At 43.1% G+C, this 26,237-nt stretch overlaps 1 protein-coding gene across 9 annotated transcripts in view; it reads left to right on the top strand.

Annotated features, from left to right (window-relative positions):
- SPATS2L (spermatogenesis associated, serine-rich 2-like) overlaps nt 1-21,567 on the top strand; it is a 157,457-nt gene extending 135,890 nt beyond the window's left edge. For all 9 annotated transcript variants that reach the window (XM_012727732.1, XM_012727727.1, XM_012727752.1 and 6 more), the window contains 5 exons: nt 6,026-6,084; nt 12,535-12,644; nt 15,270-15,372; nt 18,059-18,279; nt 20,670-21,567. In XM_012727732.1, coding sequence (XP_012583186.1) covers nt 6,026-6,084; nt 12,535-12,644; nt 15,270-15,372; nt 18,059-18,279; nt 20,670-21,065 — 889 coding nt within the window. In that variant the 3' untranslated portion in view covers nt 21,066-21,567. The remainder of the gene's footprint in view (nt 1-6,025; nt 6,085-12,534; nt 12,645-15,269; nt 15,373-18,058; nt 18,280-20,669) is intronic.
- Nucleotides 21,568-26,237: the final 4,670 nt, after the last annotated feature.

Below are 26,237 nucleotides of genomic sequence, written 5' to 3'. Positions count from 1 at the left end.
CTCGACGTGGCTCAGCCCTGCTTCCAGAGGAAACCATTTCCTCACTCAGTGACTCAGCCTCCAAATACAAAGAAGAGTCTTCCACAGAAGAGAAAATGATAAATCAATTCCTGCTAAAGTGCCTTTCTGATTCTTTTTATTATTGTTATCATGAGTCCTCTATAGCAAGGAATCAAGACGGGAAAACATTTTTATAAAATGACACTTTATCTCTGTGATTAACTATATAATAAACCATAAAGGCTTTGCCATGATGATCTTCTTACACCTTATTGCTTCTCTAATAAAAGCTTTTTTTATGGCAACAGAGTAAAATTTTGCTCTCCTGGCAGTTTAGATAAATTGAGAAGATGTGGAGGATAAAGGACACACCTGAAACTCGTCAGGTCACCATGGTTTTTTGTGAGCTCTATTTACATAGAACATGTTTGCTCTGTTTTAAGTCTGGTGCCCTCTGGAGGGTGTAACCCAGCCACTGAGAGAACATTTAGTGGCTAATGAAAAGGCGGTAAAAGAATTTTCTATTTCTGTTAGGTAGAGAATCACTGTTGAAACGCAGGAGTGTTCAAAACCTAGAATTTGAGCTGAACACAGTGGGGGGGGGTGGGGAAGCACTAATTCTAGTACTTCGTTGTCACCCCAGTTTGCAAACAGAATCATCAGTTACCTGTTTTGATTCTGAACCAAACCCTATGTTTGATGAATATTCACCAAATTCACCAATAAGCATGTATCTCAAATGATCAGATTCCATCAGTGACAAAAATTATGTAAATAGAAACATGATGTATATGAAGCACCAAGTATTGTTGTTAGGCCTAGAAAAATGAATGTTTCCTCCCTCATGTCCATCACTATCAAATAGTTTTGTTAGGAAACAACATTAGTGTAAGATGAGAAAATTGAACACAAGCCTTGAAAAACTCCGTCAGGCTCCTCAGTGGAGACCTGAATGACCACACAAGGTGGAGGAGATGGGGAGAAAAGACTGGGTGCCAGACTGCAGCAAGGGGTGGGCGTGGGCTGGGCCTCCCCTCGAGGCAAGAGCAGCCTCATCCCTCCTGGTGTGCCATGGACTTCAGACCATTGCAGTGAGGTGCTGGCCCTCACCCTAATGTCTCTGGGTTGCTGTGAGCACCCGGGATGTGTTAGTTGTGATCACTTCTCAGTGACGGCCAATGGAGGGCTGATGCCATTGTGGGGTAAGCAGAGTAAACTGGCTTTTTGTTCCACTCTGTCACCTGGGGCCTTAACCGTGTTAACACAGAAGGCAGGTGGGTGCGAGGCACGCCTGTCTGATTGTGGGCACCTGGAGCACCCACCCAGTGAGTGCACATAGAGAATTGTGCACACCTGTGCCTAGGTCCGGTGGCATCCCGCAAAGAGGGAGGACAGTGATGGGGGTTTGAGCAGTGTGATTCCAGAAGAGGCGAGACCACAGAACGCCTCAGAGAGCCGCAAGAAAAAGTAAAGATTCAAGGGGGTGGGGGCTGAGAGGCTCGGTTGCCTGCCTTCCTTCTAGTACATCCCAGCTCCCCTGTCTCACCAGCCTGAAGGACTGGTGCAGCTGTCAGCACACCAGTACCTGGAGCGAGGCATTTGGCCTTTTTGCTTCCCCAGTGGCACTGTGATCCCTGACACTGGTTGTTTTCATCTTTACTCTGATGTCGTTCCTCTAAGAGGCTCTCCCCTGCCCTCCAGCTGGTAACTCCTTGCCAGGCACCTGTCAAGTACCCTCCGTCCTGAAGCAGCCTGTAGAGTTGATTTTCATAGGCAACCCCTCAGTCTATCTCCCTGTCACAGTATCCCTAGGAAGATTCTGTCGGACTTATAGTTGGCACTGATAAATTCCCCGGGATGCTGGGGGTGGGTGTTTGGAAGCTCTTCGATGCCCTCTTTCCTCCTGGACCTTTGCTTGGTCTGCTACTCCCATGACAGAGGCTGGCTCCTCGCTGCCTGAAAGCTTGCAGAGGGCGCGCGAGCCTTTACTACTCCAGCCTCTGGATCCACCCCCCACAGGTCGTTTTCTTTGGACCAACCTGCTGCCTCAAAAGCAAAACTCCAAGGAAACCCTCACGTGTGCCTTTTGAGGTTCTGAAAGGAGGTTCAGGGCCACGGCCTCAGGCTAGCACCTGGTCATACATTCAGCTCATCCTTTCAGAGCTGGCTCCGGACTCGGCAAAGACTCCTTGGCTTCCTTTTTGTACACGAATTCTGAAAGCAGTGCCTGAACTGCTAAGATGCTTGAGGACAATCTTATGTGGAAATACCCAGAGGAATGGGAGCATGGTTTGATGCCAACTTCACAGGCATTTTCACATACTCAAGTGGCCAGTAAGCAGATTAACACTTATTGTGTATAACCTTCACCCCTCCTGTTGCTAGCCCAAAAGGCTTGAAATAATAACCACCATATGAAGGTTTAGCTTTGTTCAATATGTGTTAGATTTGGGGGTATGTGTCATACTGCAAACGTCCACCTTGTAACGTCTCAGAGCTTGAAATTATGTTAACTGAACTCAACAAGACATTTTATCCTGCTTATGTAGCTGCAAATGAAATGAGCAAAGGCCCCCCCTTACCCTGCTCTCCCCATAGAATATGTTCACACGGCGATAGATAGGGTTCCCTGCCTCCGAGGTGGGTAACCCTGTCGTCTGGGGAGTAGGGGTGAGAGACGGCACAGGGCTCTCCTGGCACTCCCCCTCAAGTCCGCTCCTCTCCCACTCAGGAGAGCTGAAGATTCCGCTTGAAGTGCATGCATTTCCCTCAAGGGTGCCCCATGCCTGCTGTCAAAACTGGCAGCTCTACAGAGCCTTCCAGTTGGTTGAGGATGGGGAAATCCTGATTTTATTTTTCCCTTCATTTCTTTGCTATTATTATTTTCTTTCCATCTGTTTTTTTTACAATTTCCCTAGTGAATCTGGCACATCTCACCTTCCTGCTCCCCAAAAGAATGTAGGATTCACAAAAATGACAGGAATCATTTTTAAATCTGTAGCTATTTCCCCAACCCGAAACTCTTGCTGACATATGGCAGGGTGTCAGCAAATGATTGTCCAGTGAATGAATGTTTTGTCAGTCTCCCCATTTCTAGTGCTTTCTGAGGTATATTCCGGTGCAACCTGTCCCAAACCTGTGCAATCATGTTTCACTGCATTGAGGGAGAGGATGGAACGCAGGTGACCTGCAAGTTCACTTAACCTGTATCCAATCCTACAGTGTCAAATAAGCTGCCCTGGACCTATTCCATGTGGTGTGGAAGTTCCAGAGTCATCTCCAAGATTTGTAGCAGTTCTTCAGGCTGGGGGGAGCTTAACATGCTCTACTCACTCTGCTGCCTCTTCCCATCTGTTAGCCTCTCACTGACCCAATTGAGAACCCCAACTGCTTGCTCAGTGCCAGGTGTATGCATCCAGCACATGCAGACCGTTCGCACCAAGCACGGAGAACTGGCTGGCATGGAGGGCTGGCATCATGCACTTCACAGTTGACGCCTTTTTGCTCTAGCATCTGGCTCCTGGACATTCTTTTGCCCACCCTGCTACTGGTGATTTTTTTCCAGCTTTTTACCCTCCACAGCTCCTAGCCTTCTTGCTGGTACTTCTTTCTTCCTTCCCCCTTCACTTTAATTAAAAGACATTTTCGCAGGCCGAGTAATTTAACTGCAGATTTGTAATGTGGGCTCCGGTCTCCAGATCTCCAGGTTCTCATCTTATCCCCTACCAGTTTATCCCTTAGCTCTCCTTTCCGAAAGTAGGAAAAGAGAAGGTTGTTAAAAAACAAACATGGTTTGACGTCTGTTGCAGCTCTGTAAATTTAACAGGGAAGCTAAATGTGTCTCCTAATCACGGAAGCACCAAGCCTATTGACTCAGATTTCCTACAGTGAGCAAATACGTGAGGTTTCTGTATCGGTAGTCTCTGAAAGAAACACAAACCCTGGGAACGTCCTGAGAGGGGACCTGAGATGAGTAAATACTTCCTTCTCATGGTGCGCGCCTTCCTGGACTTAAAACACATTGACATCACTCACATGTAATGTCAGTTCAGAAGGCACAGGTATACTGGCCATACCAAAGTGACCGGATCTATTGACCTTAAGCCATGGGCATCATGGGGATGTCTACACATGATGCATTAGGCTTGGTTCCCAGGTACAGAGAACTTGGCACTCCCCGAACATCTCGGTTCTTTCCATTTGGATCTCCTGGTTGGAAAGAGCTGAGCTCCTCAGCCCACAGCCCTCACTCACCAAGTGTTTAGTTTCCTATACCCTAGGAACCACTTCTTACCTTGGAAATACTTCAAAATATTATCTCTTAAATGGAAGTAATTTTCAATGCACTTTGAATTTTAAAGGAACACCCAGTAAAGAAGCATGTTGTTAAAATAATCTGAGTAACAGTCACTACAGTATATTAAGTGTGAGTTCATAAATGATAAAAATAAAAATTTTTCATTGGTTACTTGATGTTAAGGAAACAACTATCATTTTGAAAACTGATAATTATCTGTTTTGCCTTTTCTATACAAACTGCATTTCATGATAATCAAGTAGTTGATAAGTTTACCATTATGAAAGAATTATAGTAAGTAAATGAAAAAGGAATGATAGAATCTAAATATTCCCATTTTTCAAACCCTGTTGATCTAGGCAGAGATCATTAATGACTATCAATATGAAAGAGAGCTATGTCTCTTGTATTTCCTATAAGCTTGTTATTAGATGGGGAAATTGGAATACATTCAGATTTGATTTCTTTCAGGAAGAATATTTGTGGGCTGTGTCATTATGAGTCTGCTGATCCAAGTATGTAACATATTCTTCCTGAGATAAAAACATCTGAATCTAATCAAATGTTTATACCTTATAAATGTATAGGAAACACAAAACTGGATAAATAGCACAATGGAGATGAAATCAGCAAAATTCAAACATTGGAAAACTACAGGACAAACTACTTTCTTCAATAATAAATTATAAAGGGCAAAAGAAAGAGAAGGACTGGAGGATATCTGTAATTTAAATATATTTAAAATATTATAAATTGTAAATATATTAAAATAAATAATATATAATTTAAAACAAACTTAAGAGATAAAAGCAACTAGTTTTAATGAACAGGCCTTATTTAGCACCTGGCTCAAAAGGGTTAAAATGTTTGGGAAAATAAGGGAAATTTGAATACTGCATTTGATAATGTTAAATTCCTGTTAATGTGTGTATATATTATCGTAATGTGGTTATATTACCCCAAATTTCTTATTTCTTAGAGATAATTATGGTTAAAATGACTTTTTAAAAAGTCTGGTAACTATACATACATAAAAGGCTATGATGGGATGTATAGAATTTGTGATGATGTGTGTGTTTCTGGGAAGGAAACCATGGCTAGGGGATGGTGTGGAAGAGAAACAAACTTTGGGACAGATAACTATTTTATGCAGGTAGTCCCTTTGCAAAGGACTAGCCAAAAAATAAGTGATTTCTAAAAATTTGAACCTGGAAGTGCTTATTGGGAAAATGAGATGGTGTGGACTTTGTTATTGAGTATGTGGATGAATTGACCCAGACCACACCGTGTACTTCCCAGGACCATCCACATCAGAATTGGGCCCTGCCAGGATGCAGGGCAGTGAAGAACTCCCAGGACTGGGTAGCAGCTGTTCAGATACTTCTAACATTGCTTTTGGAATTTTGGAACTTATAGGGCAAAAATACTCCCAAATTTAAACTCAAAGCAGCGCAGTTTCGAAAGTCTGAAAAGAGGTTTTTTGGGTTTTCTTCTTTTTTGGTTTGCTGACAGTGATTGAATCTGCAGATGTCACTGTAATACTTGGGAGCATTCTTCCATGTTGCCTCAGTTCTGGAAAGGCAGAGTGTGCTATTGACAGTGTCACACAGAAATATTTATGGTGATTTTGTATTTTATTCAGTGAAAAAAAGATTTTTTTCCCTTCTTACTTCCATTGTTTATTAAAAGTTGATCTTTGAGCTAGCATTTTTTGTTTTTTTTTTCCAGCATCATTGACAAAGAAGTTTCATTAATGGCAGAAATGGATAAAGTTAAAGAAGAAGCCAGTAAGTACGCCACGGTTCTGTGATTAGAAGTGCTCCCATCGCTGACAGTGATGCGAACTTTGAGTGGGATCTTAATTCACAGAAATTCTGGCTGTTGTGCTCTGTAACCTTAGGCAAGTCACTTATCCCCAGGAAACCTTACTCACCTCCTGTGTCACTCAAGAGGGAGTAGCATCACCCATGAAGTATAGACAGAGTAGGCACTCAGCAAGTAAAAGGTGTCAGCCAAGGACTTAGAGCCCAGGGGAACTTTTGTGTATATACAGGATTATTTATAGTTAATTAGATTTAAAACAATTTTAAATTTGGTATTACATTTTAAAAGATAATTTTATAAGCCTTCATAGCTTATAGATGTTGCTATGCTATTTATATAATTACATTTACTCGTTTCTCCTTAGATTCAGTTCCTCAAGTTTAACAAATTAAATGCCTTAAAAAATTAGTCCCATTTGAGACATACTTATATTCTCCTTTCCATTTTTAGTTATATTTCTGCATTTAATATATCTGGTCTTTTCCTGAGCACTTCAGATATCCAAAAAGGCAAACTCTCAAACCTAGCAACAAAATATTTCATCCTTTTGAGCAACTCTTACAAGATTAATCTAACTTTGAGATATGCTAAATGAAGTTTTCTTAAAACACTTCAACTGTGTTTACAAACAGTCAAATTTGCTGACAACTGCCAAGTTTAACACCTCAGAAGAATCACTGCATGTTTTAAATTGAAATTACAAGTAAGATTGCTTAATGTACCAACTACTCTGTTTACTTAATAAACACACTCAGATTATTTTGATCATTGCAAAACATTGCCTCAATTTAACATAAAATAGTAATGCTTTGGGTTTGACTTATTGTATTCTTTCCTACTTGTCTGAAGCCTCTTCCCTCTTGTAAGTATCCTCGACAGCGAATTTACGCTGAGGTTTGCAAACTGGAAGATTATGCTCAGTCTGATTCAACAAGCAACTTGTTGACCCCTCATTTAGTTGAATCCAATCTGCTGTGTTAATGAGAACCCAAAAGCCATACTTTTCAGCTAGAATGTAGTTTTATAATTCTTCTCTCGGGAATTTTAAACTCTTGTCTTTTTCCAAATTTTATCTCAGGGGTTAGATAAATGGTAGCCTGCACTCCCAGCCAGGGTCCTTTCTTTTTTATTAGAAGGAAGGATTGGACCTAATTCCTTATTGTTTTTATATTTTCCTACCAGGTCCGTGGCCTTAAATCGGTAATCATTTTATGGAAAACATCATTACTTTTTTTAGACAATTTTCCTAAGTAATTTGAAATACTGTCTTAGAATAAAACTAACATAAGCAAGTTTTAATCAATGAAACTGAATGTGATCCAGGATTAAACTGTAGACTAGATAGTTACACAATTCCTTTGATTGTGAAATTACTTTATTCTTATGAAACTTGTTGACTTGTTCAGTGCAATTAGATTACCACAAGATTTGGGATTTTTTCTCAGGTATAGCTCTTCATAAAAATGCTGACAGTCCACACAGACACAAATATTTTTCTAGCCCTAGAACAGAGAGCTACTAGTCACTTGGTAAGAGAGTAACAAAGCCCTCAGATTTTATGTGCTCACTCTGAGAGATGTACTAAATGAAATTTCTTAAAACACTCCAATTCTGTTTTGAGTACATCTCGTTCTTCTTTCTTGGTACAATACTGTTAGGTGCCAAGGCCTTTGGAATTAGGAGCATCTCTGGAGAGCATCCCCATTTTTAAAACTTAACTCAATCAATAAAGATCTACTGCATGTTTCATGTGCTAGCACTGTGAGAGGCTGGGAGAAAGCAGCAACCAGGTAACCTGAGACCAAGACCTGCACTCATGGAGCTTTTTTCACGTAGCTGAACTTGTTAGCTTTGTTGACAGGGTTCACCTGACTTCAGTGGTTGGTACTGTAGGTCCTGATTTTAGAACTGCCAGAGCACTGGGAGACTACTTCTCAGGCCTTGGAGGCAAGCCAAGCTGAATCCAAGTCCAAGTTCCACCCAGGGACAGGCAGTGTGACCTTGAACAATTTTGTTAACTTCTCAGTGTGAGGTTCCTTTTCAGGGAAGGGGAAATGAGAAAAGTATGACCTCAAAACATAGTTACTATAAATAGAAAAGGAGAAAATATATGTCGGTATTTACCTGATAGGTATACAAAAAGGGAAAAGATGCGTTAGTAAAGCGGTAAATCCCCTCAAATGACAGTCAGAAAATGGAAGGTGAGGAGTACACAGCAGCTCTCCGATGTTATGTTGACTGAAATAAAATTCTCCAAGGGTCTATTAGAAAATGCAAGTGAGGATTTGAACCCAGTTAGCAGCCTGACAGACTTTACTCTCTGAGAGCAGTTTCAACAGTCACAAGTTTGAGTTATCTGCAGATAGGAACATGAGTCATTGATGTTTAAAAAAGCAATAATTATTTTACTGTGGGAGGGGGGTTTCTGGTTTTCTCTAACTTGGTTCTTTCATTTTCCTAAGTTATCTTGACCTAAACAAACGAGGAGGGCAAATACTGGGGTTTCTAAAGAATGCCATGTGGAGACACATGCTTGGGTACCCACGTTTGCATCTTCCTTATCTGGTCTGTCATCATGAGCGGGGGTTGAAATATTGGTTTACCCACAGGCAGCACATTCTTGCTGAGATTCATCTCTGCAGTGCCTTTGCTTGGGGGGCTCCAGAGCAGTTACAGTATGTAAATCTTCATCATGTATAGCCCATGCCTCTGACAGCCATGTCTTCCCCACAGATAGGAAGAAATGCTGGATTTCTCCCACATTTTCCATGTTCTGCCCGTGATATAAACCATATTCTCTCAGTTAGAACATATAACATAAAATATAATGTAAAGGATGTCCCTCGTGGCACCTAACTTGTTCAACAAGTTGTTATAATTAACTCAGTGTCCGTTGGCTATGATGAATATAATGTAATGGCAAATGAAGAGGTATATTCTAGATGAAGTTACCTCACTTTATTAATAATACTCGTAGTTGATGTCACATAATTGTTTCATTTAATTTCACAACAACCCTACAAGGAATGTAGGATTATGACATTTTGCAGATGAGGAGCCATGAGCGTGTGTGCTCTGGTCTCAAACTTTATCAGGCCCAGGGAATTAAGGGCCTAGGTACATTCCTGGGTCACCTCAGGGGAGACAGGTTGTCTTAAGAACATGGGGCAAAAACTGATACGCAAAGAGGAATACAAAAAGGGGAGTGAAAAAAAGGGGGGGGGCAGAGGGAAGTTTGCCAACATGTTCTACCTGCAACACAATCCTAGCTGCGACATCAGAGTGCAAGTTGAAGCCAGAAAAGCAAAAGCGCAGAGAACACAGTTTAGTTTTAATAAAAGCCCGTGTGGTCCTTACTCCTGCCTCTGTTCCCAGTGGCCCTCCATACTCAGGAAGCCAGGTCCATGGCAGGCTGGAGTTGTAATCACCATAGAGCTCAGGATGCGCGCACCTTCAGGACGTCACTCTCTGGCATGGGGTTGGTCCTCTCTGCTCCTCCAATATAGAAGCATGTTTTGGGGTATCACATTTACTAGAGAAATAGAAAGAGATCATTGCTCTATGTTAGCAAAAACATAGGTATATAATAAAGTAAAATACAAAATTTGCAAGATTTTGAAAGAAATAAAAAGGATGTCTAAGAATGTTTGTGCTTCAGAGTTAACTTCTGTCCCAACTCCATCCTCCTCTTCCAGAATTTTGAGTCTATCCTCTGTTGCGTATTGCAAAGTCCTCAAATATTCCATGGTGACATAATATGAGTGAGTTTCTGATGTGCTCCAAAAACTTGAAGGAACTTATTAATCCTTTTGAGACAATGGATTTCAGCACACCAAATACTGTTTATAAATAACATTAATCAAATCCTGAATGTAGTAAAAATCTAACAGGTACAAAGCTGTTTCCCTCCACAGATTTCCAAAAGGATGGTGCTTTCGAAACATACTTACTATTCTATTTTAAATTATAGGATCAATAAATCTTAGGACCTAATCTGCTTTTTATTATATGATTGATGTTTTGAGGTGACACTGTTGGCTTCCCCAAAGAATATTGACTTTAGATCTCAAGTTTTAGGACTTTTTCCACAATGAAAGACTTTGAAATGTTAATGAGACTATATGTAAGACTCATCCCGACACTTGCTGATGCAAAGTATTCATTCCCATGCATATTTGCATGGGTGTAAACTCAGAACTTATTGGTGATCTTGCACCTGCATTCCTATTTTAGGGCCCATTTATATCTATTTCTAAAAAACTTTTGTCTAGTTTGAATGCCCAAGTTCTACTTTAATCAAAAAGAACAATTACCCCTAATTGTCACCAGTTTCCTGAAAGATCCTTGAAGAAAAGTCAGATCTATTTAACTCTGTCGTCGCTCAGGGTCTGCCTTTACTAGCTGCTTATCAAGTCATGACCTTCAAAATTCCACTTCTTGCCTTTGCAAGAGGATTCATTTTCCAGCTTGAGAATTGTTTTCTGAAACTCCAGATAATTAGTCCCATCCATAGGCTGAATTATAATAGCAGCAAGCTAGTGATTGAGCAAGGGCTTCTAGCCATTCTTCAGTGAGCCTTGTAGAAACAGAACCTCCATCCTTCTTTGCATATTCCTCTGAAAGAGTAGAACGATTCCTGCATTGAGTCCTCCACTCCTCAAACATATTGAGCACCCACTTTGTATAGGCCCTCGGCATGTGAATATAGAGAAGTGTTTGCAGACAGGTCACCTTAGTGGTTGGGGCAGGGTAGGAGGCCCGTGGAACCTGGGCGCCGTGCTCCATCTGGAAGGGCAGTGACTCCTCCCCTCTAACCACTTACAGCCTGTGGAGAATGCTGGCCAAGTGCGGCCAGAAGTTCCAGTATCTCAAGAAAAATTCAGCTTTTGAATGGAATCTCCAAATTTTCAAATGGAGTAACCCATATGTGGACCAAACAAAACCTGTGTGCTCTGTGGCCATAAGTGATTAAACCCCATCATTTTATGGTTGCTGGACTATCTGGTAACCAGGGACATAATTCAATAATATATCATCTGTGTTCAGGTGAAAATTCATTCACTTCCATCTGAGAGGTGTTTCTCACTCACTGCTGTATATCTGAAAGACCACCAGGCCCAGATCAACCTCTGTCTAGCTCCAGAGTACTGCAAATGGGAGGCAGAGGATGTCCTGATAAATAATCAAAGCATAATTACAGTGTTGAGCAGATGAGTAGGCTTTCTGAGTTATAAATTATTTTATTCACTTCTCATAATTGCACAAAAAGATATTTCTCAGTCTGCCTGAAGAGTGGTCCATGGTTTGTAGGAAATCTTAATTCTTGATCAGTTGTGAGCATCTTTTTTGGATTTTGAAGTCACTGGGTTTAGACAATATATAAATTAAGGACTCTTATAACTATTGTTTGACTCTGTGTATGATCTGAATCTGGTCTAATGAAGCAGCTGACTCGTGTTCAGCCAAGAGTAGAAAGCGAATTTGACGTGCACATTGTTCTAGTCAGGTGGACTTCTCCCGCCTTATAACTGAAAATGCTTGTTCAGAAGAAATAAAGGTAATTCTTATAGAGAAAGTCTTTCAATCAGACTTCAGCGTTCAGTCTCACCTAATGTATTTGCGTTCATTGTTTCCGAGCTCTATGATTTGGGGGGGAAGCACAGACACAACAAACGTTACCCCGTGAATTACTACATCTATTTGGAACATTAATTCACCTGACAGATGTGTGAACTGTGGTGCCAGAGGGCTCCCTGATTTCTTCTCTGCACGTGCAGATGCTGAAGATACACACGAATCCAGTTCAGCTGGCTTTGACTCACCCTTGATATTTTTCCACTGGGGACACTTATAAAAAAGAAAAGACACTCTGGCCTGGAAGTTCTCTCTGGTTGCAAAATAAAAGCAGTATCAAAAGCAGAGGCACGTTTAGCTCACAAAAACTAATAAAGTAATACTTTTAAATCATATTCCCACCACTAGTTGCCCTAAATAAGGGTATGTTAAAGTTCAGAAGTTCTGATGCTATTCGAATTTAAAAGTACATACAGCACATATATATAATGGTTTTTGCCTCGTGGACTTCCTATCACTCTTCTCTTTTGGAGGGAGACGATTGTTCTGAATAATGCACAGATTCAAAGCCCAAATTAAGTAAGTGAGATCAGATGCTGTGAGGCAAATGAAAAAGGTTGTGGGTGGGGAGTGAATCAGAAAGGACTGTTTGGTTTGGGGACTGGGGGGTAAGGACGTGAGAAATGGGTGTTGGGAAGGGGCCACCCGAAAGGCATCCTCCCTTAGCACCCAACTCAGAAACGTCGTCTAGCAGCAGTCAGGGAGGGGAGCGCTCATTCCAGGAAATTAGACCTTGCTTAAGTCTTAGAACCTAACAGAGTGCTCTTCTTCCTTGGCAGTGGAAATCCTGACTGCTCGTCAGAAGAAAGCAGAAGAACTAAAGAGACTTACCGATCTAGCCAGTCAAATGGCAGAGATGCAGCTGGCCGAACTCAGGGCAGAAATTAAGGTCAGTTCCAAAATAACCCAGCTGATCCCTGATCCAGAGAGCTGATCCCCGTCATGTTCTGCACCCACAGAGTGCTACTCTGAAGAGCTAACATCACACAGTCAGCTCTCTCTCACAAGGTTGAAATAGCGGGTCCAAAGGGTGAAGAACCACCTAATCACTGTATTTAAGTACAGTGTGGTTGAAGGGGTTATGTTATTACAGAGAAGAGGTACAAGCTATTTTCTTAGTCAGTGGAGACTGACCTAAAATGTATTCAACCATGAATTATAACTGAGATGAGAGATATTATTTCACTCTCTGTAATTTATGTTTATGTATATACACATATACACGTATGAACTTATATTAAATACGAGGACTCCAAAGAATGCACAATATATGGAGACTTCTTTCCTGTATCCTTTTCTAGCTTACTGCCCTTTTATTAAGAATTCCATCTACAGGGCCTCCCTGGTGGCAGAGGGGCTAGGACCTGAGTTCAATCCCTGGCCAGGGAGCTGACCCACATGGCGCAGCAGACCTCTCCTGATTTGTCAGCTGCTCCCCTCCGCAGTGCATTTCAGTAAATCCACCTGTTGTGCTCCCTACTCTGTCTCTGGTGAATCTTCATACCCTCCCTCCATACCTCTGGCCCTTATCCCAGTTCTTCTACACACACAAAAAAAAGAATCCCATGTACAAATGTATTTAGTACATTTCTGCTGCAAGCAACAAAATTGACCCTAGCCAACTTCAAGAATAAGTAGAACTTAAGAGAGAAAGAAAGAGAACAAGTAGAAATTGAAAGAGCATCTGTATAGTTGACCAACACAGAGTGTGATCTAAAGAGTTAGGTTCAGGAGCCCAGGCAGCCAGCCGGTGATGCAGGGAGGGGCATTTACAGAACTTTCTTCAGGGCACCATCAGTGGACAGCCCCCAGTCATCAGCCTTTGTTCTACCTTACTTGAGTCAAATTCCAGAGAGAGCAATTCTCACCAGCTCCGCTGAGGTCACATCAATTTAGCTAAGTGGAGTCTTGATTCACAGACCCACGAGGCTGTGGATCTTCAAAACTGCATAGCAGTATTTCCCAGAAAGGCAAAACAAATACAACAAAACAGGGAGTTAACAGCTTATAATCTCCCCTTTCTCTCCCATTTTTCTTGTGCATGTCCATGTACTCTAGTCACTGACCCACTTCTAGGGAACTCGAGCATGTGCAGGACACAGTTGCTGCTGACTTTGCAAGTAGCATTGTCGGCTTATCCAGGCATAACGCCGGTTGGGTGGGACAGAAACTGGCCAGTAACTTTTCAGCCCCCTCCACCCCAGGAAGAATAAAAGTAGCCGACTGGGGTCCTGAAATCTTACCTGTTCTTTTGTTGCCTCCCACCTGGTTAATTGCAGCACTTCCTTACTAGTCTTTCTTCTCCCACTCTCTCCCTCCAGCCTGATCATCCATTCTCAGACCAAAGTTTGACCCCTAAAGCAGATCTGGTGTCCTCTAGTATGGCCTACTCTTTCCCTCAAAATAAAATCCTCAACTGGACTTCCGTACTATGTACTGAGGCTACCACCTCCGACCTGTTAGAGCATCAAATGAGGAGTATGATGGTGCCAGATTCTGGCCTATTAAGAATTCTATGCGTCTTCCAAGTTTCGTTCCTGCCTATCAAACATCCACTCATTATAAAATGGTTAACAGCATAGGCTTTGGAATGACACAGTCCATCTCCTGTGACCTTGGATAAATGACATAATTTCCTAGATACTTAGAACCTCAGTTCTCCCTCTCTAGTAAGACAGAGATAATAATAGTATTGACATAATATGTGATCAGATGAAAACGAGATTATCTGTGAAGATTTGACCCTTTTCTGGTAGGTGTCTACTACTTTTACTTTAATGTTCCAACTCAGATACTTCCTCTTTCATAACTCTTCCCCCCGTCTCCTCAGTAGGAAATGATTTCTTCTCCTTTGATATTTCTGAAGCATACACCATATTTTAACTTACATTGTATTTAGTGGTTACTGTTTTGTGGGCCACATGGTAAACTCAAGAAGTGCTTAAGTCATAGTTATTTCTGTATTTCTCACTCTGTTGTCTACACAATGATCTTAATTTTAAATGAATTGAAAAATTATGTCTTTCCCAATTCCCTTAACAGTGCTTGAAATTCCATTATCCAAGATAATTTTTCTAGATACAAAAGACTTTCTGGACTCCCTAGTTCCCTATTGAAATGTAGATGGGTATCTAGGAAGGATGATGTGTTTTCTCCTAAGGGTTAATATCTGAGCAGGTCATTGCCCAAAGAGCAACCAGAAAAGATCCTGGATAGCAACCCAGAAAATTGCAGCAAGGTGTGAAGAGTTAGAATGAAGGCAAGGGATGCAGAAAGGAGAACTAGAGGAGAACCCAGAAAAGACAGGACCCACCATGGTCCCAGGACAAACAGACCAAGTCAAACCTGATCTGAGGGAGCCTCCCTGTAACAACAGCCTGATTCCCCACCCCCACCCCCACCCCCACCCACCCAGTTAGTGCCTTCACTAGTAGCTGGGCACACAGTGAGTGAATGCAGCACCTCGGCCATTTCTGTAATCGTGGGGCTCCTGTCTGACTTCTCTTTCTACCAGCACTTTGTCAGCGAACGTAAATATGATGAAGAGCTCGGGAAAGCTGCCCGATTCTCCTGTGACATTGAACAGCTAAAGGCCCAAATCATGCTCTGCGGAGAAAGTGAGTTTTGCATACTTGTTAAATAATTCTGTGTGTGTGAGCTTGGTGCTATTTGGAGTGGAGATTGGAAATGTCAGATGTGCAGTCCCCCACGGGAGCTAAAGTGAGGTCTAAAGAGATTTAATGATCTAAGGTCATGACACAAGTCACTTGAAATGTCAAGACTTGAACTTAGAGTCTCCAAATGCCACTGCCCATCAGTAAATCCCCAGGATTTATTAAGCGAAACAGAACAGATTAATAAGTGTATACCTTCTGCAAACTTTTCTTAAGTTTGCAGATAAACTGCTCTCTGCTTTCAAACATCCTGGTACTACAGAGACCTGTTATACTGAGAGTGAGTCCTGCTAATCAATCAGGAAACAATGGGCCTTTGTGGGGAAGAGCCAGCTGCTGTGTGTGTTCTGCAGCGCCCGGCTGTCTGGGTTCTCTGCACTGAGTGAAGCCTGCAGATAATGGAAGACTTGCAGTTCCCACCCTGGGCTGTAGTCCCCTACTAAGCCTTAATTAGAACAGCTAATGGGTAACAACATTGGCTGCTACCTCTCCCCTCCTCCAGCCCACCCATCGGGGAGGTGGGAATGAGCTAACTAGGTGGCCTTAAGGATGACCCCAAGGAGGGAGAAGGATGAGTTTGGGGCAGGGAGTAGCCACACCCTCACAGTCAGCTGAAAACTCGTTGGACCACACAGCTGTTCCTGAAGTGTTTTGTTTTCTGGGTGTAAGTGACAAGTTTGATCTCAAAATTACAGAAATATATTATGTTTTTTTAGTTACATATTAAAGAGAGCATACTTCTTTTGTGTGTTCCTCACATTTTAATGCACATAATCTCCTGTTCAATTAAGTATATGTAATTATGCTATACGTTATAATTGACTATACCACATACATGTGAAGTAATAGCTTGCGTTTTACTCCTCCACAATACACAGTAGACGCTCTTCCATGTCAACATATGTAATTGATTATGTATGTGACTGACACACTCAGCCCCTGATTGTGGACATTCAGGTTGCTCCCAGTTTTGCACCGTAAAATAACACTGCAGTGAGCATCCTTGTTCACACATTCTTGGCTATTACCTGACCTTCCGATTTCTTTTGAATTACTTTCCCTTTTTCCTATACACTTCCCTTCATATGAAATTACCTATTTGCCATTCTCCATCCTCACGTTTAGCCCCACCTCTGCAGACACCGGCAGTCCACATCACGTTGGAAATGTAACTGCCTTACAGTTTCCATTGGGTCTGATGATGAGCGAAACGCCAATGCACCCTCTGAGCTAGGAGGGTGGTGAGGACACCTTGACCTGCTTCCCTCGGGTGCCATCTAGGGGGAGAAGTCTTCCCGTAGCCAAATTCCCAGTGTCCACTAGCCTCACATGTTTGAGACAATAGTCCGCAAAAGGCCTTTTTCTGCTCAGCTTTGTTGAAAGCATTGAGAGCCCACATTTACTGAACCAGAAATTGTGTGCTCTGAGCAGGAAGAAGCAACAACAGTGCTGCCTACCCCCCTCCCCCAACCCCCCCAAAATGCTGAATCTAGGAGCACAAGAGCCACTGAGGCCCCCAGGTCTGTTTGGACATCACCAACGTGCTGTCACACCATACCTATAAAATAAAGGGACAGGGATGCTTCCCCACCCTCCCCCTTTCTAATGTTCTGTGAGACCCTCTGGTCATGCCTAAGCCTCTGGAAGCACCTTGGGATTAAGTCTCATCCAGCACAGGTGGCAGAGAAAATTGCTTTTAAAAATTGGTGACAATTTTAAAATTCAAAGGTCTTGCTGTCCTGCCTGGCAGTCCAATTTGGTGAACTGTGAGAGGGAAATGATGACTTTATCCTTGAAAGGATTTCCCCCCCTCCTCGTGCCCCAATTCAGCATAATCACACAGAAATCATCCCATCAAAAACCACTCCTTTCAAAACCAGCAGGAATGGTGATAATAAACATTGAACAGACCTGCCTGAGCCTGCCGGGAATCTGTCTGATTAGCCTGCTTTGACATTAGCATTGGAATTGGTGCAGATTTGCAGTAGGGCTGTGGAAAATAGGGTTGATAAAAAGGCAGATAATGTAGCTCTAATGGAATAGAAAAGATGCTTTGGGGGCAGCAGGCCTGGCCCTGTGGTTGGAGGAGACGCGTGATTCTGGCAGATAAAGTTCCTAAAACCCAACATCACCCCATTCCCTGCTCTCAGAGCATCATGGTGTTGAAGGGTGAAGCAAACACCCACCTCCCAGTCTTTCTGCACCTCCGCTGTATGGACTGCTCTAGGGGTCTGCCAGGAACCTCAGGAATGGCTTTGGTGATAGGACACAGGAGGCAGAATACATTTTGGATAGTGGGTTGGGGTGGTGGGTACTTCTGGGTTTCCTTACCCCCCTTCCCATGGAGATTCTGACCTAAAAGGTAATGATAAAGTCACCGGTATGCCATATTTCTTACAAATGCCTCCCAACTTGGATGATTATGCTATAATCACAGTTCAGTGATTCACACAGAAGAAATTTGGTGGTCTCTAAGCACCAAAGTGCCCTTTCAAATGACATCTTCCAAAAAGAAAACTTTTCTTAATGTTTTTATGAAGCTCCTGCCAATTTCTGCATCTCCTGATGGGTTGTTGAGGCTGCCGGGCTCCCGGCCCTGCCCATAACACCTCATGCTTTCTTTTTGCAGTTACACACCCAAAGAACAACTATTCCTCAAGAACTCCCTGCAGCTCCCTGCTGCCTCTGCTGAATGCTCACCCAGCAGCCTCTGGAAAACAGAGTAATTTGACCCGAAAATCATCCAGTCACAACAAGCCCTCTGAGGGTAAAGCAGCAAACCCCAAAATGGGGAACCATCTCCCCAGTGCCGCAGACACTTCTCACCAGCCCATGCCCGTGAACAGGCAGGTAAGCACTCTACAGCCCCTGGTGCGCGCATAGTGCCAGGGAAGAGGCTACTCATTCGCAAAGGAGAAAAGCAGCTACTACCAGCCGCAGGGCAAGCTGGGGTTGCCACCAGGCTCCTCCACCCCGGAGCCCCCACAGACCTCACCTCTGCTCCCTGGCCACGCAGCCCACACGCCGCCAGGGAGCTCTCTGTGGGAACAGCGGCCTTAGTATACTGGTGACAGCACTAGCCAAGGGCATTGAGGAGGCCAAGCTCCCCTCATGCCCTCCAGGGCCCCTGGCCGGTGCCGCAGCTGGCCTGCACGGGGACGGGAGCAGCACATGCTTAGTAAGAAGAAAGTGATTTTTTTTTTTCCTCAGCTCATTTTATTCCCTTTTTGTTTATTTTGTCAATAAGAGGTCAAAGTTAGTTCAGACTTTTCTCTCTTCCCTTGGACTTCCAGTAAAGAGATCATTTCAAGTAGTATTACTCTTACTACTCTGACACCTAAAAGCAAGATTCCAAAGGACTTTCTGTCCTTTTTCTTCTCCACTCTGCCCTTGAGAAGTGATTTTCCCATCTGTAGAGAATGAATAAGAAGTGGAACTTGATGATACAGAGGTTGGACTTGCCGTAAAGTGACCTTTAATGATCTCTAGGACAGAGAGCTCGAATAAAGGGACTTTTTTTCTTAAACATTCCAAACTACCAGCTTTCTAATAAGAGCACTGTTGGATTTTGTGGTGTTGGTCTTTTAGAATCCTCATTAATGATGCTGGCAGACATTTCTCTGGCCCCAGCTGTCTTCGTGAACTTTTAAAATAGCGCTTTGACAAGGGATATTTTATATATTCATAGGTTGAAGGTCATCATCAAATCTTTACTTGCAGTGTGACTGCGTCTCCACAGATTTTGTTCCTTGCTCATTATTAAAGACCATACTAATAGTAAGTCTAAAATTTGGTCTTGAGATTCACTTTCACAATTTCTTTGAAAACAGGAGGCCAGATTCAGTGTCATCTCTACAGGCACTTTACCAGCTCACTGTTTTATCATTTTCAGCAAAGCGTGTTCAAGTTGAATTATATGTCTAGCTCAAAGCACTACAGACCCAGCAAGAAGGCCTTTGTGCAGGGCCCTGGGCTTTAGCAAACCCCTCTGGCTCTCCCCCAGCCGCGGCCCTCCCTTGCCGTGAGACTGAAGCCATGTTCTCCCCAGAGTCTGTACTCTCCCCTCTGGAAAGTGCTATGAGGACTCAAGATCCTGCAGTTCTGTTTCCTTACGACGCCAGGGCTGCTTGGAGTCTGTCAGGGCTGCTTCTGGTATACCTGATGATGCGTCCAGCCAGACACCCCTTCTTGAGGGCAGCTCACAGGACCACTTTGTGCACCCCTAGTTCCAAGGGTGACCACTTGTGGGGATGAGGATGAAGCTTAGGTGTGTAGGCTAGAGCATCCGCATTCATGGGGGCAACACCCCCTTACAGGTGGGATGGGCCAGAGATAGGAAGAAACAGTACTCAGACATGGCCGTAGGCCTGGGTGTGTGTGCTGCCCAGGACTCTGCAGTATTGGGGTGGCTCTGCCCCTCAGCCGGAGCGCCCACACAATGCACACATTCAGAACTTTACTTATACATCATCATAAAATTTCACATTTTAATGGTAGAGTTTTGATTTTAAAAAAGGGCTCTCATAGCAATCTACTTATAAATCTTGTTAGGAGACAATATGTGAAATGGAAATGGCCCAGGCATTTTTTTTTTTTTTTTTTACCCATAGAACTTGGTCAAAATTCATGGTTGAACATAGAAAAAAAAAAGTTTAGAAAAAAAATTAGCCCTATGAAAATGAATTGCATCTCTATGGCACGTCAAGATCTGCTGGACCCACCTTACCTCTGTACTTGCCCAAGATAATATTTCTGAAATACGATAAGATACTTGCTTTGGAATGAAATAGAAAGGCTGCTTTAGAGAAGAAAAATGACAGAATTTTACACTTTTCTTCATTTATGTAGTTAGAATCCATGTGCAGTCTATACAGAATGTCCCAGAAGTTTTCATGGTTGAGAATCATCGTTGCACTGCTCCTGATATATTTGCAGCACACTTTGTGGCTTTTATTTGGCCTGGTCTTGAATTAATTGTCTATCTTAAACTTGAGTGACTTCTCTTTCAACGCCAGTAATATACTTGGAGGCCATGAACTAGACAACCCACTGATGTTTTAAGTTGTAGGGTTTGATCAATTTGGCCTCATTTGCATGTTACTCTATTCTGGGGTCCCAAACACTCACCTGTGGCTTGGCCATCTGATCTGGCTTCCCTGATGCGTACCGCTGTCATCTGTAGCTTGTCGGCATCTAACACCTCTTTCTGGTTTTGTTTTATTTTGTTTCGGTTTTGGTAGAATGGGTCTTCCAGCCAAAGACGAAGATTTAATCCACAGTATCATAACAACAGGCTAAACGGTTCCGCCAAGCCGCAGGGCGGTGGCAATGAAGCTGACCCCATGGTGAAGGGCAACAACCGCCACGAACACAGAAGACAGCCTCATAATGGTTTTCGGCCCAAAAACAAAGGCGGCGCCAAAAACCAAGAGGCCTCCTTGGGGACCAAGGCCCCCGAGACCCCCGCCCACTCCGAGAAGCCCCGGCGAAGGCAGCACGCTGCAGACAGCGCGGAGGCCAGGCCCCTCCGCGGTAACGTCTCCAGGGTTTCACAGTGCAATCTCTGCCCCACGAGAATAGAAGTTTCCACGGATGCCACGGTTCTCTCGGTCCCCGCTGTGACATTGGTGGCCTGAGCTAGGAGAGAAAAAGATGCAGTTTTCACTCAGTTCTGGTTCCCTGCCCAAGGTGCTGACCCAATTCGCTGCCAAAAGAGAGTCAATCAGAGTATACAAACCCTATACGGTGGTGTCATCTTCTCTTAATCATTTTTACTAATTCTAATAATCAGCTCTAGCTTGCTTCGTAACTTTCATGGCTTTGCTTGATCTGTTGATGCTTTTTCTCATCAAGACATTGCAGCATTTTAGCCAGGCAATATTTACTCATTTGTTAGGAAAAATCAAAGAGTTGGCTGAAGATCAGAGCCTCAGTAGCGACCTATGTTGTAGCAGTGATGTCAGTCTATTGATCGTCTTTAGAGAGTTAATGTCGAAAAAAATTCTTATTGATCAGACAAACATGATCTGCCGAAGACACGTGCGCTTTTGTAGAATTTAACATCTTGTGTTTTTCTGGAAAAATATATATATACATATATTGCTTTATTTGAAACAAATTAAAATATGCTGCATTTGACTCCTGGCTTGTTTCTTTTTTCGATGCCCATTTTCTTATTAAAGGCACCGTGTGGCACTTTCAAGTACAGTTGGTGGCTAGAGGCTGTGGCACAGCTCCGTGCTGTACTGTTTCTCTTGATATAAATATCCTTCAGAAAAAAGGAGTGCTGACAAGATGCGGCAGCCAGCGTACTACCCACGTGTAGGGGTACACCGCCCAGTCAAGTAAAACATCCCGTGGAAGCCATGGTGTCAGTAACATCAGTCTCAGCTCCACCTCTCTTAAACGATAGAGAGAATTTACTGGCTCAGAGACTAAAAAGTCCAGTAACAATGTATACCTTGGGTCCAGTTGGATCAGGGTTCTGGCTCTTTCTCCTTGACATCTCAGTCTCCCGCCTTAAGTTGACATTGTTCACAATGTGTTCACAATGGTAGTAAGAGGCCACCTGGTTCCTAAGAGTCGCGTCCATCTCCCACAGTCAGAAGAGAGAAGCTCTCCAGGCACCACCCAGATGGAGCAAGAGTCCCAGCAAGGGTTTTGCATGTTATTGACCTCGAATGCTAAACCAGGCATCAAAGTCGGAGAGTAATAATCACCATAACTAGTCAGAGCCCATTGCTGCAGGGGGGTTGAGGGGTGGCGGTGGGGGCTGCCCAGAAGTGCATGGGCTGTGTGGAGGACTATTAGCTCAAGAGGAAGGAGGGGATACTGGATGGCCTGAACTTCAAATGTCCCAAGCCTCGTGACTGACGCTCAGGTAGGATACTTCTGCCATAGAGCTTCCATATGCTCCACGGACGGTGGCCTCTTCCAAGCACAGATGTGCACTTCTGGTTCAACATTGACGGTTTTTTGTTTTTTTTTTTTTTAACAAGCCAGGATCAGTGGTTCTCTTCCACAGAGCAGCCAAGCCTGCAGATCACATAAGCCTGTGTTTCTTTTGCCAAGTGAAGAAGGATGTTTGAGAAAGAGAGCACTTTCTGAGGTCTCTAAGTGTACCCAGAGATTTAACAGGAATTTTAAATGTTGTCACATTCCGGGAAGGAAGGGCTTGTTCATTCAAATAAGAAAGATAAATGTTCAGGACTGCAGTCCCTGTTTACTCCATCTGAAGCCTTGAATATGTATTTTAGAAGACAGAAGGACTTGGCACAAATTTTGTGTAGCAAGATTTGGCTCGCCACTGAAAAATGTCAGTTGGTATGTGACAACTTTAAAGATGACTCAAATAATTTTTGCAAAAGGAAAACAATGGCTTTGCCAGCTCAGGGTTGGGCCCGACCCTCTCAGCCTCCCTTGCTGATGAGTTAAGAAAGTTCAAACACATCCCTAGAAAATGCTCCCAGATCACAAAAAGGAAGCAATGCTAAAAACGTTCTTACACCTGATTTTATCCTTTTCTAGGACTTTGCCTTTCTTACAGGTCCTAGATGTAAGCATTAACTAATTTGCATTTTTTATTTCAATATTTTAGTGCCAGTGTCAGGCCATTTAAGTATATATTACAAATCTTCTGTTCCAATAGAAACATTGGTATGAGCCTAGAGATTTGGCTGAGATGCTGCTATTCTTTTAAAATGTTTTAAACTCCTCTTCAAATTCATGGGTTATGAGTGTGCTAATATCTCTACTTGACATACAAAAGCCAGAAGAATAGTTTCTTTTCTTAAACATCTCTCTGGCAGAGGCTAAAACATTTTAATATCCATGAAGATTGGGATTCAAAGAGTAACTTCAAAACTCAACTAAATTGTACTACGAAGACTCCCATCTATGAGATGTAAAACTTCCCTATTGGGTTGCCAATTGCATTCCAAATTTATATTTCATTTCTTCATCCTCCAACTCTGTCCTGTTGAGCCTGTCCTGGAGTGCTGAATGCCACAAAGCTCAAAAAGTTAAACCCAGATCATTACAAACTTCACCGTTTAAGCCCATACATGAATTTGGGGAGAGTAGGTGACAGGGGATTCGACTAGACACCCACCATATCCAATTTTAAGCTCAGTTCACCAGCAGTTCAAGGCTCCTGCCACCAAAAAGACCAATTAAACATTCTAAGTTCATCAGTTGACCTTCATGGGAAAAACCTGCAAGTCTTTCGGGAAGCAAGCAATTTGGGGATTCACTTAGTAGCCTGGGTTTGAGTTTCTCTCTCAATTTAACCTTTTAAAGAGGGAAACCCGGTCTGGGATAGTTCTTTTCCTAGGGTAACTTGGTAGGTGGTTAGGAGTCCTGAGATAACAAGGAGACGGAACTCTTAATTCCATACCACCTTTGACTAAACTTCCTCCTCTCTATTCCTCCCTCCCTTTCAACTCTGAATCCAGTGCTGCCTGTGGAGAGCGCCCTCGTGTGGCTAGCGGTGGTATGAGTTTCACTGCTCAGTATCCAGGAGGTCTGTGCTGGTACTTTTTTTTTTTTTAATAATAGTTTATTTTTACATCATTTGGTGCATTTTTCCACCTCAGTTGCAACCCCTTGGGTGTGCTGGTACTTTTTAACCACACTTGCTTTGGAAATCATACCTAAAATCAGGGCACAGGGGACTGGGCTCCAGATTGTCCTCAGGGTACAAAAAAATGAAGCAAAAGAACAAGAATATGTCACTTGCTTCTAGATTTCTGCAAAAACAAAGCACCAACATCATCGTCATTAGAATAATTCAACTGCATAATGTACTACTACCACATTTTTCTGAAAGTAGTGAGCCATCTTAACTGTCCTAAGTTGGTTAGAAAAAATAGGAAGTTTCAAAGCCCCAGGAATCTTCTATTGCCTCAAAATTTGAAAGCATAATGTTGATACTTTTAAATATTAAAACTATTACCAGAACTTTTTTTTTTTCTTCACCCTTTGCTTTTTCCAACCAACCTTTATGAACTCTAAGGAAACTTTCTATCTATTCTTGGTTTCCAAGAAGCAGGTCCCCATCCTTGGAGGCAGATCAGCCAAAAGCAGTATCTCATTACAACACCCCCCAGGCAAAGACACTGTGGTCTGGACCCAGTCAGGCTGTTGGTCTCTTACGCAACGTTCTTATAAATGATTTTCTTGACTCATTTTCAAAAGTCCCTTTGTTTATGAACTTGCTGCTTCCACAGCTCAGGACTTCTGATGCTACCACTAAGTTCATGCTTCACAGCAGATTGCCATATGCAATTTTTAGAAAATAAACTCTAAAGCAAAGTTGTTGATTTACATGAGAAAGTGATTTTGGACCAAAGAAAAACATATTTCAGAACCACAATTACAGGGACCAAAGAATTTCTACAGAAAATAAATGTAGAGAACACATATTTTTCACAAACAGAAGATACCTACTTTTAATTTCAAATTCTTGGTTTGAATTAGATTTACCTATACCTAGCCTTCTGAGAGGAAACACATTTTCTGCAAATTATTAGCATTATGTGGCAAGTCGGCCAGTATCATTTTCCTTGTACCAGTGCCTGACACACAGTAGGGGTCTAACAGACTGAGGAAGGATGAGGCAGCACATGGAATGAGTGTTTAACTCCAGGACCCCCAAAAATCCTGGGCTCTGTTCTTGCACAAAGTAACTCAGCAAGGTTGCAGAGCAGCTCAAGCACACAGGTACCTACCAGACAGTCACCTGGATTCCATCCAGGTCCCACCACTTCCTGGCTGTGGGAACTTGGACATGTAGCTAACTACTTCATTGCGCCATTGTCTCCATGGGTCAGTGGAGCGAGTAACCATACCAATCTCAAAGGGTTGGTATAAGGATTGAGTAAGTATTTGCAAAGGTGAAGTAACTGTGTGGGTCAGATTCTAATCAGGAGAGAGGGAAATGTGAATGAGGAAAAAAGATATAAAAAATATATACACATGTACATGTCTGTACATATGTGATACATACCCATATGTATACACACGTATAATAGATACAAACATGCACATATTGATTTGTAGAGAGAGTACAAAAAGAATCTACCTACCTATCTGTCTCACCTAGGGGCATTTAGTACTCAAGCTAAAGCAGAGTAACCATGGAAATAACATATTTGGGGAGCATCCCCCCCACACTCACACACCTCACTTTTCTCCTGCACACACACCCCGAGGGTGAAATTCAGCCCTTGTTGGGGAGGGTGTGTCTGTGACCCACTGGAGGGCCCAGAAGCTATCCAAGTAGCTGGGAAGCAAGAAGCCAATGCCAGGGCATTGGAGAGTTGGGGAACTTCCCCTGCGGGCACTGGCTGACCAACTGGGGCAGCAGCAAACCTCTCCAGGAAGCAGAGGTGCTGTTGCATTATCTGGGTTGCCAGAGTGGGGACCACAGGACTGGAAGCTGCCACTGAAACTAGCTGAGGGTGAAGCCCACTGGCTTCTCACACCCTGACCAAGCATTGTACAAGCTGCAACACCGGGGCACACAGTGAGCCAGGAAAACGCCCCTGGCTCCTCAGTGTCCCTTACGTGACAGTGCCAGAGGCTAAAGAGGACTGCCTACAGGTCCAGTCCTGTGTCCCGAGCAGGGCAATGATTTGGAAACAAGATGCAGAGTTGGCAACTGGCATACACTTAGAAAGCTCTGCAAGAGTCTTGGATAAGACATGAGCTCCGCAGCACAGAGACCCAAGCCCTGGTGGCCCATCCCTGGGGAAGGAGCGCAAGCTACCTGGACTGCAGGCCTGGCCTGAGCCCTGCCTTTGCCGGGC

This window comes from Condylura cristata, unplaced genomic scaffold (assembly GCF_000260355.1).
Source record: "Condylura cristata isolate star-nosed mole 26May11 unplaced genomic scaffold, ConCri1.0 scaffold00002, whole genome shotgun sequence".
In the NCBI taxonomy this organism is placed as follows: domain Eukaryota; kingdom Metazoa; phylum Chordata; class Mammalia; order Eulipotyphla; family Talpidae; genus Condylura; species Condylura cristata.
This window is presented reverse-complemented; position numbering and strand designations above follow the sequence as displayed.